Source organism: Erpetoichthys calabaricus, chromosome 17, assembly GCF_900747795.2.
Source record: "Erpetoichthys calabaricus chromosome 17, fErpCal1.3, whole genome shotgun sequence".
Lineage (NCBI taxonomy): Eukaryota > Metazoa > Chordata > Cladistia > Polypteriformes > Polypteridae > Erpetoichthys > Erpetoichthys calabaricus.
The window spans coordinates 71,591,011-71,602,569 of record NC_041410.2 but is presented as its reverse complement, the minus strand read 5'-3'; the positions used below and the strand labels follow the sequence as shown (position 1 = coordinate 71,602,569).

Sequence of the window (11,559 nt, the reverse complement as noted above, 5' to 3'; positions counted from 1 at the left end):
TGCCTCTCCCATGCTGTGTCACTCTATCAATTATATTTTGTTGCTTATACCACTGCTTAAGCCACCAAATAGTGTATTTTTTTGCCTCCACTTCACTGAGCAGGAACTATATTTCTCATTCTAGGCAAAATTCTGGGAGGAGTCAGGGCAGGGCTGTAGGCATGTGCATATGCGTTAAAATTCATGTTGATTGGGATTTATAAAGGGAAAGTGCTTAGAACTTTGCTTACACACAGTTCTATGCATCTGAATTTTTTTGTGCGTATGTCAGAATTTAATGTGAGGCCTAAGATCTATATGCAGTCAGGACTTTTACTTTGTCTTTTCAACTTTTAAATCTCATTTTTGCATTTTGTGTATGACAATTGGTTTATCCATCTTTCTGGATCAGACCCCAGTATGTTTTTTGGCTATTTTGCCTCTGTTAACCTCATTTATTGGTTCATTTATCCTCATTTTTTCTTCTGAATGAGTGATTTCCAGCTGCTGTTAACTGGGCCCTGTGGTCTGTGCAGTTTAAATGTAGATTATCCTAAATCAGATTTACACTTTTTTCAAAAAGCCTGGTTCATATGTCAGAGTAATATTTCCAAACTTATCTTCAGCATTCAATACCATCCAACCTGATACTGATTGAGAAATTGAATAGTATGAATGTCAACCCATTTATTACATTAAGTATTAAGGACTTTCTTTGAAATTGTTTACAGACACCCAAAATAGGTGACACTTTTTCAAAACTTGTTCACTCAAATACAGGGATTCTGCAAGGATGTGTTTTATCATCATCAGTATTTACTCCATAGATAAGAGACCTGAAACAGAACAATGAACATGCTCCATTATCATATACTGTATTGCTGATGATACCATGCTAATAGGACGCATATCTGCTGAGGATAGAAGCCATCTTTAAATCAAGTGGACTGTTTGGTGCAATAAGAACTACTGTATATTACTCTGAATGTCAAAAAGAAATGATACAGTATTTGACTTTAAGAGGCAGAAATGGTTACATGTTCACACATCATTGTTTGAGGGGGTAGCTGCATATAAATACTTAGGAGCTCACCTAGATAATAATCTTAACTGGAACATAAATACAAAAAACCTGTACTCTAAATGCAATAGGGCTTATTTCTCATTATGTTTAAAGTGTGTAATGACCTCATTTTGTCCTTTATAGCCATGTGATCCAGTCTGTCATTACTTTTAGCTTCATTGCCTGGATTAGTAGTCTGACAAACCAAAATTTAAATGAAGCCCATCAGATTACCCAGCATGCAGAAAAAGTGATTGGGGCGGGTGTAGGTGATATAATATTTTTGTGTCAGAGGGCAATGTTGAAAAAAACAAAAATAACCAAGCTGTACTAATGTGCATTGCGAGGATTGTCAGCCATAGCGTGTCCATTAGGCAGTTAGGGACTTCAGCCATTAAGGTACTGTCTATTTTACCAGACTTGAGAACTGTCAGCCATAGCATGCCCACTAGGCTTCAGTCACTAAGGTACACCCTTGCTCATATAGTGCTTTTCACTATGGTTTGTGGATGGTTCATGCTGTGTGTACGAACAAGCAAACACTTAAGCTACTGGTTGCTGCTGCTCTGCTGATGACTTAGTTTTATTTTTTAGTTAGGTTTCTGTTAGTTACGTTTTATTAGCTAATCTGCTGTCTTTGTCTAAGTGACGGTAGTCACTATATATTTTTTTGTTGTTATCTGCCAGAGTTTCATTTGAGCGTTTTTCCAGTGTTTACCTGGTTGCTGTACTTACCACTATTTATTGACCGCCTAAGTTGAATAAGGACTTTTTAAATGAACTGTCTGAGTTTGTAAATTCTTTGTCCTATGTCATCTAATGTTATTTTGTTGGGTGATTTTAATATACATATGGACACTGTTACTGATAATCTTATGAGGGATTTTATATCATGCCTTGATAGTATTGGACTGTAGCAATTTATAGACTTTCCTACTCACTCTAAAGGCCATATTCTTGATCTTATTTGTTGCTCTGGTGTTACTCCTTATTATTGTACAGCTTCTGACCTGTTGATATCCGATCACAAACTGGTGTCTTTCAATGTTGACTGAATATTAACTAAATCAAATCTTTTCTGTTCTATCTCATTTTGCAATATTAAGAAAATTGAATTAATTGCCTTCTCCAAAGAAGTTGACAATCTGCCCAGTAGTGACAATGTATTTACCACAGATGAACTAGTTTCCCATTATAACAATGGACTATTTAGCCTTTTAACAATCTTGCTCCTCTGAAAACCTGGACTGTCTCTTTCATCATCTCTGCCCCCTGGTTCACCATGGAACTTCGCCATCTTAAAGCTAAGGACCAGCATTTATAAAAAGATGGGCTTTGATGTTCATAAGAATATGTATGATGAACACATGCTCGTTTATAAGGATGCTTTGTCTGCAGCAAAAGCTACAAATTATGCAACACTAATTGGGTCAGCTGAAGGAAATACTAGAGCTTCTAACTATAAACAAAATCCTCCGGCCACCTGACAGTCTTCCATCTCAATTTTACTGTACTGAATTTCCCCTTGGGGATTAATAAAGTATCTATCTATCTATCTATCTATCTATCTATCTATCTATCTATCTATCTATCTATCTATCTATCTATCTATCTATCTATTTTTTAATATGAAAATTGGAAATATCCACCAGTAGTTGACCAGTTTTGAAAATTCTGTACATTGAGTACTTTATGATCCCCCTTCTTCTTTTATTACCAGTTTTAATCTCCCAACTGTGGAGGAAATATTTGGTATTATTAGGAAATCCAAGCTGATTTCTGTTCGGTTAAATTCTGTTTGTCTTCTCTTTCCTCTCTAATAACTAAGATCATACATTCTTCCCTTATCTCTGGTCTTGCTTCTTTATCTTTTAAAACAGGTGTAATAACTCCAGTTCTCAAGAAATCTGGTGCAGATCCCTACAACCTTAACAATTATCGTCTAATCTCACATTTACCTTTCCTTTCAAAAACACCTGAAAAAACTGTTGCTGAGCAGGTTCACTCTTACCTTACTGACAATAATTTGTTTGAATAATTTCAGTCTGACCTTTGTCAATTTCACAGTTAAGAGACAGCCCTGGTTAAACTCACCAATGACCTGCTGATGGCAGCTGACTCTGGGCTATTAACCATACTTGTACTCCTTGATCTGAGCTCTGCCTTCAATACAATCTCTAATGATATTCTGGTTTAAATCTTATCTCTCAAATCATACACAGTTTGTACAATTAAAAAAATTCAGATCACAAGTTTGCCCAGTTGTTAGTGGTGTTCCCCAGGGCTTTGTCTTGGGTCCCCTTCTATTTATTATTTATCTTCTGCCCTTTGGTCATATCTTTAGGAAGTTAGATTTTCATTTTCACTGTTATGCTGACAACACCCAGCTCTATCTGTCTACTAAGCCTGATTCTACTCTTCCACTGTCTTCCCTCTCTGACTGTCTACAGGAAATCATGGCTGTCTGGTAATTTTCTTAAATTAAACAGTGATAAAACAGAGGTTCTTTTCATAGGATCTAAATCTGTTTTGGATAAGTGTGATAATATTTCATTGACTATTGATAATTCTCTAATGTCTTCTTCCTCCTTAGGTGTTATTCTCGATAGTACCTTAAAATTTGAGGCACATATTAATAATATTACTCGATCTGCATATTTCCATCTTTATAATATCAGTCATTTACATCCATCTCTTTCAGCTACCAGCACTGCTATTCTTGTTCATGCTCTGGTTACATCTCAAATTGATTATTGCAATTCTATCCCTTCTAGTCTCCTCACAAACATCTTTACAAGCTTCAATTGGTTCAGAATGCTGACTGACTCCTTACCCAGATGGGAGGCCATAAGGGAAGGATCTGGCTATGTTGGTTGCAGGTACCTTTCCTGGCCAGGAAGATATAATGGAAAGGACAGGGAAAGACTTTCTCTTGGGATCAAGAAGTTCCCAAGTATGCCAGGTTTCAGCATTCCTTATGTAGAGCTCCCATTTGTTAACTTACAGGGCACCTTGAGAATTGTAGTTCTGATAGACAGCCCTGTTAGGGTATGTGGGTGCCGCCAGAGGGAGCTGTGGGGAGAGGATTCACAGCTGGAGGAGGTTCTGCCTGACCTTTCAGGGTATAATTGTGTGGCATGGTAAATACTCCCTGGTCTGGCATAAAAGAAGTTGCTCAATCTTAGCCACATGAAGAGGAGTCAGGAGGTAGAGGATAATGCTTGCCTAGAGGGAGGAGAGGAAAGGAGAATCACTATTGAATCATGCTTGTTAATACCTATGTTGGAGAAAGAACCTGCAAAGCTACTTGGTGTAATACAAATTTCACTTGATTTGAACCTTAGATTGTTTCTGGAGCTCTTGGGTCCACCCTTTTAAACACAATACAAATAACCCATTTGAATGATCTAACTATTTGTTAAATGAAAAAAATGCTAAATTGTAACCAAAGTAAGAAATTCTAATAATGTGTGCTCAGCATTTCAAAGATACAAAATCCATGTAATCCTTCATGTGGGTATGACAGATTATGAAATTTCCAGACTTTTCTCTAAAGTTAATTAATGACATAGAAGAATAATTATGTTTTTTTTTTAGAAATACAAGCATCATCAGCAAACATATTAAAATGAAAATGAATTTTGAATGATATCTCCCAGTGTCAACATACTGGTCAAGGAGAAAAAAGACCTGCATCTTGAAGAACTCCATATCAAACTGCAGAAAGAAATGTGCACATAATTTATACATCCTGAAATATGTTTCACAGATATGAAATAAATCATTAAAGATTTCCAATTTACTTAAATTGCCAAGTGTATACATCGCTGTGATATTCATTTTCAAACTGCTGAATATTGCTTTCATGTATTTTTATTAATACTTTTGAATGTCACTGTTGCTGTTTTTCGTAGATGTATTTTGGACCTGAGTATGGCCATATTGCTTTTGTTTTTTTGGCTACTAACACTGTTGGTGGTCATATTATCTGTGCGGAGGAGTTAAATGACATATTGCATTATCACTTCAAACCTATGAAAGATGGCAGCATAATACTGTCTGCCTCCTAGTTTTGGAATATTAAAAGTGAACCTTTCCTCATGCATTCTTTGATTATTAGTAGCACTGATGTTTAATCACTGTTAATACCTGCAATTAACGCATTAAAAATTTGTACAGTTAAATTTTTTAAAGCAACACTTAAATGCGTTAATTTTTTCCTGTTATTCTGACAGCCCTTCAAATGTCGTTTATGAAGCAGTGCCAAATGAAATTAAAGCTGTTAATAGTAGTAGTGGGTCACCAGGGTCTGTTTCACTTGATTGTTTGTTGCTTCTTGATAATGTCCTACTCACAACATAAGAACACCAAAAGAAAATGTGAAAGCACAAACTGAAATTAGACTCTGAAGATGAGTCACTGATGCCTCATTCCTCCTCCATGAAATCAGTGGTTGAGCGATACAGACTTGAACAACAACAACAACATTTATTTATATAGCACATTTTCATACAAAAAATGTAGCTCAAAGTGCTTTACATAATAATAATAATAATAATAATAATAAATTTTATTTATATTGCACTTTATATTTTAGCAATCCCAAAGTGCTACAGAGTAAAAATAGAATAATAAAATAAAAAAAAAAAAAAAAATAAAAAAAAAAAAAAAAAGAACAGAAGAGTCTATAAAATACTTTAACAAAATGACTTTCTAAAAAGATGAGTTTTTAGGTTTCGCTTGAAACATGAAGAAAAGAAAAATAAAAGACAAAGTAAGAAATTAAAATAAGAGAACATTAATTAACATAGAATAAGAGTAAGGTCCGATGGCCAGGGAGGACAGAAAAAAAAAAAAAAAAAAAAAAACTCCAGACGGCTGGAGAAAAAAATAAAATCTGCAGGGGTTCCAGACCATAAGACCACCCAGTCCCCTCTGGACATTCTACCTCACATAAATGAAATAGTCCTCTTTGTATTTAGGGTTCTCACGGAAGGACTTGATGATGATGGTCATGCAGTCTTCTGGCTTTTTAATCCATCAATGTTGAAACATCATGATGCTTTGAGTAGATGGTGGTGGCGCAGGCCACTACCACAAAGAATCCAGAAAAAGAAAAAGAGTTAGTACGGATTTTAGAGCCACCATGAATAGTTATTATAATGAATTGAATATACAGAGTATCAGGATTAAATTAAAGTGGAGTTATGAGAAGGCCATGTTAAAGTAATGTGTTTTCAGCAGTTTTTTTTAAAGTGCTCCACTGTATCAGCCTGGCGAATTCCTATTGGCAGGCTATTCCAGATTTTAGGTGCATAACAGCAGAAGGCCGCCTCACCACTTCTTTTAAGTTTAGCTCTTGGAATTCTAAGAAGACACTCATTTGAGGATCTAAGGTTACGATTTGGAATATAAGGTGTCAGACATTCCGATATATAAGATGGAGCGAGATTATTTAAGGCTTTATAAACCAAAAGCAGAATTTTAAAGTCAATTCTGAATGACACAGGTAACCAGTGTAGTGACATCAAATGTGAACAACACATTAACACTGACTTGGCATCATTGCAGGGGTGGAAGCTATAGGAGGATAAATACCCAGTCGTGACTAAGTTGGCTAGAAAATCCCCAGCCATTACTGTCCTGTGCAGTGTTGGGCGTGTTGCGTTAAACATTACTTGAGTTACATAGTTAGATTACTTTTTAAAGTAATGAGTAAATTAATCCAATACTAATTTTATTGAAGGAAAAATACCAGCTTATTAAAAAAACAGATATGCACTATGTACAATACATTAGTACTATGTTATTATGGAAGCTTATCCCCATAACTCACAAAAAAATTAATAATAATAATAATAATAATAATAATAATACAGTGTAGGGCCATTAAGCCGCAGGCCAGTAATCCGCGAATTCACTTAAGCCACGCAAAAATCTTGGATCCCAATTTTTTGACACTATGGATCGTACGGACCTAAACATGGCCTCTCAAACACTCGAGACAGGTGGTGACAGCTGTCATTTTGGCATTTCGAATGTCCGTGATTGACATACTATGCACTATCGCAGATTAAATATTTAAATGCTGGCTTATAACTTCAAAGAGGTATTTATAGAAGATTAGTCTTTTATTTATCAATAAACAATAAAATAAGTTACAATGAAATTCAAATATTAATCTGTTTTATCCACGCTGAGTGTCAGCGTTATGGAGGCCGCCATTGTAACTGATTCACACCTTACAATGCTACAAAGTTAATCCGCAGTAAATCTGCAAAAAATCGACTCGTATTTAAAGTATTATTTTTAATTCGATAATCTCATAAAACTTGAAATTGTATAAATATGAGTCACAAACCCAACGTAAATCACTTCAGTTTCTGAATCTATAGCGAGCACATCATATTTGCTTTAAAAATTTCTATGCCATGAGTAATAAACGTAAACACGCTTCATATGATGTTCAGCAAAAGCTGGATGTCATCGAAAGAATACGAAACGGCAAAACTCGCATTAAAGTAAGCAGAGAGTTAGGGGTACCTGAGTCAACACTACGCGGATGGATCAAAGATGAAAACAAATTAAGAACATTTCTTGATGAGTTTGATGAAGGTGGTTTAAGACGCAAGACAGCCAGAACAGCAAAAGATCCAGAATTAGACAAAGCAACTTTTAATGCATTTTGTGAGACTAGAAACAATGGTATCCCTATTTCTGGTCCAGTCATCCAAGCACAAGCAGAAAAATTATACAAGGAAATTCATGGTCCCAATGCAGATCCTGAGTTTACAGTTTCAAGTGGCTGGTTGAAAAGGTGGAAACAGCGACACGGCATTTCACAAGTAAAGATCAATGGCGAGATTAAGTCAGCAGACACTGTAGCAGCAGAAGAGTTCATTCCCAAATTTCAACAATTCATTGAAGAACAGCAGCTAACAGAAGAGATGATTTACAATGCTGATGAAACGGGCCTTTACTACAAAATACTGCCGGATAGGACTTTAGCCATGAAGAAAGACAAGACCACCAAAGAAGGTTATAAACAGATCAAAGACAGGGTGACGATGTTATTTTGCTGTAACTGGACGGGTCATCACAAGCTAACACCTCTTTGTATTGGCAAGTTTGGATCCCCAAGATGTTTCCACAACATCAACATGTCATCATTACCACTGGACTACGATCACAGCAAGAATGCCTGGATGACAGCAGCAATTTTTGAGAAGTGGTTTCACCAGACGTTCATCCCTGATATCCGTAGGCACCTTAGAAGCAAGGGAATGGAACCACGAGCATGCCTACTTCTAGACAACTGTCCAGCCCACCCCCCTGCAGAGACGTTGAAGTCCATAGATGGCAAGATTTTCGTTTATTACCTTCCAAAGAATACAACGTCCAAGATTCAGCCCCTAGATCAAGGCATCATTTCTGTGTTCAAGGCCAATTATAGACGGGAGATGATAAAGTCCATGGTTGAAGAAGATAAAAGTGTCCCTATGTTCCTGAAGACTGTAAGAATTAAAGAAGCACTGTATTTGTCTGAGTCAGCCTGGGGAGCAATCAAGCCTGAAACAATTCAAAATTGTTGGACTAAAGCCCTTGGAGGTCCCATCACAGAGAACCCCACTACTGTTGAAGAAGACGAAGATGAAGACTTCCTAGGTTTCAGTCCAGAAGAAGTACAGGAGGCAGAACAGAAGTTGATGTCGGCTGTCCACTCAAGTGTACCAGTACAAGAAATCCTTGCAGCATGGTCCACCATAGATGATGACGTCCCAATAGCATTGTCCATTTTAGCTGAAGACAACCACAATGAAGATGAAGAAGAAGAAGAAGATCCTGTCCCAATACCTCCAACTAGAACCGCTGATGATGCAGTCAAAGGACTTGAAGTGGCCTTAGAGTACTACGAGCGTGTGGGGGATAAAGTAAAGACACTACAGCTGAAGTCTCTCATAAGAGATGCCAAGATGAGAGCTTCTAGGAACAAGAAGCAAGCTGACATCACCTCGTATTTTACTAAAAAATAAAGACTGTTTGTAACTTGTTATTGTGTAATAAGAACTATTATATTACTGTATGTTTAATTTTATATTGGAAATAAAAAAAAAATTATTAAAATGTTTATAACATTGTTAATGTATTAATGTGTGATGGTAATAAAAGTGCTTGCATGTGATTTCGTTTATATGTCAAATAATTACTATTTTAATACTGTATTGTGCTATGCAATATTACGAATAAATATTTAGTAATTTTTATGAAAAGATGTGAAATAAAATGTTTTAAATGTATTTGATATGTTTTGTTATTCTTAAATAATAATTTATTATTAATTGCAAGACCGTTAATCACGATTTAATATGCAGCACGCAATATCGCGATCGTGAGACTACGCCGCTACTTTCAAAATGGTGACTCGCAGGTCAACACGTGAGAAAGGATTGTGATCAAAAAACATTTATTTTTTCATTATTTATTGTAATTTATGCATTATCAAAAAATATTAAAGCCGCGGACCACCTAAGCCGCGGTTAAGCAGTTTGGACCCCAATCACCGCAGCTTAATGGCCCTACACTGTAATAATAATAATAATAATAATAATTGTTATTATTATTATTATTATTAACATTATTGCTGCATTATTTCACAGAAATTCTACCTTGTTTTCCCAAAGACGTTTGCCTGCTGGGGCTGTAACATTGTGCATGCGGGTCTGGTGACAGCTAGTAAGGAAAAGGTTAAACACAAGCAAATTGTGCAATCAAGTGAAAAAGAACTGAACAAAAGTTATAGGTATGCATTTAATTCTGCATGAGCCGAACGGTACATTTTATCTGCCCAGGTTAGGCTAACAGGGAGCCAGTGATCATCACAACAGCACTGGGTGTACACTAAGAAATGAATGGTAAAACGGTCCTTTGCAGGGCTCAATCACACAGCCAATCGGAATAGTTTGCTGCATTCAATCCAGTGACAGAAATCTATAAATAAAGTGTCAGTTTAGTTGTAATGCAGTTCTTTAATATGGATATATTGAAACATTGTGATTGGGTGGCAAATCAGCCAGTGCTCAGACATGGAATCTCTGGGGGACTTGTGTTAAGGATGGAAAAACTGCGATGGATGTTACTTGAAGGACTAAACACGTCTTCTTCATTGAGAAGTACTTGGCCACTTAAAATAAGCTTTATTGGAGTTTATGTTCTACTGTACCTTGTACTAGAACAGACATCTTAAGAAATAACAAAGGTTTAAAACAAGGAGCACCAAAAACTGCATAATAAAATGAACAGCATTAAATCCTCCTTCATGACATAATAATCTACTACAATGGAGTAGTAATGAATGTTGTAATATTCTGTTTTTTCCTTTGTTCAAGGAAATACCATAGATTTATTTTGATTACAAGAATGGGTTTCATAATCCTTCCAGAAGGAAATGTAACACATTACATTTTATAATAAGTAACTTCTGCATATACCATGTTTGGTTATTTCATTTGTAAGTAATGTAACTAAGTTAATTTTAAAAGTACTGTTTACCAAGTCTGATCTCTAATAGTGAACATTTTTTCTGTATCTGGATATGTTGTTAATAAAAAAGAGCATCCCTTGAATGACCAACGTAAATAAACTGGTGAGCTTAAGCAACTGGATGAATAAGTTGTCACAAAAGTCAATAATGTCTTATTTTTCATCTTCGTATAATTTTAAAGACAGAATTATCGACAGAACAAATCATGTTAACTAATTTGCATTGTCATGTGCCTAAAAATGAAAAAATAAAAACTTAGTTTGAGCTGTTGACTGTTCATTGTTTCACTGTTTATTCAATTCTGTTACACAAAACTGTTCAATACACTGACTGGAATAATTTAATATGCATAGGCAAGTGATTTGTAAGACTGTTTTGAACTAGAAATTAGTCACTGCTTTATTTGTGCTTTATTGGAAAATGTTAATATACCTGAAGGAAATACATAAAATTTCAATTAATTTCAATTAATGCCATTCCATACTGTTTTATAAGCCTGCTTAATTCCGAGCATAATTGCAGGAGGGTAGAGCCAAACCCAGATTAATATGCAGTTAATTTTTTTAATAAAATGAAATTGTGTGATTAATTTTGATTACATTTTTTAATCAAACAGAATCCCAAATTATTAGGAATCCTTTTTACTAGTTTTGGTTTTGACGTTGAATATTTTTTAGACTCTGACCATTGGCTTTGTCCATCTACCGTTCCATATGCATGTTGCCCTTATTATCAAAGGAACAATACCCAAGCCTGTTTAGAAGATAGAACACTAATGCCTAGATTAGAACAACACTAAATCTAAAAAACTAGCCAACCCGCATACGCCACATAATTATGTATTGATGGGTGAACACTACCTGAACTACACAGTTGTCCAAATGGGGTGGGTTTGAGGATACAACTGTGAGTGAATGAAAAGATGGACCTCTGGAGAGAGCAACATACAATTGTCCATGACTGAAAGTGGGATTGT

At 35.7% G+C, this 11,559-nt stretch overlaps 1 protein-coding gene across 1 annotated transcript; it reads left to right on the top strand.

Moving 5' to 3' along the window:
- The first annotated feature begins 7,473 nt into the window (after positions 1-7,473).
- On the top strand, positions 7,474-9,075 carry LOC114667477 (jerky protein homolog-like). The gene has a single exon (XM_028822784.1). It carries the CDS (start codon positions 7,474-7,476, stop codon positions 9,073-9,075), a length of 1,602 nt encoding a protein of 533 aa, XP_028678617.1.
- The last annotated feature ends 2,484 nt before the right edge of the window (positions 9,076-11,559 follow it).

What these genes read in the sequence shown, in the direction of transcription:
- LOC114667477 (XM_028822784.1), top strand. Translation starts at nt 7,474, where the DNA reads ATGAGTAATAAACGTAAACACGCTTCATATGATGTTCAGCAAAAGCTG.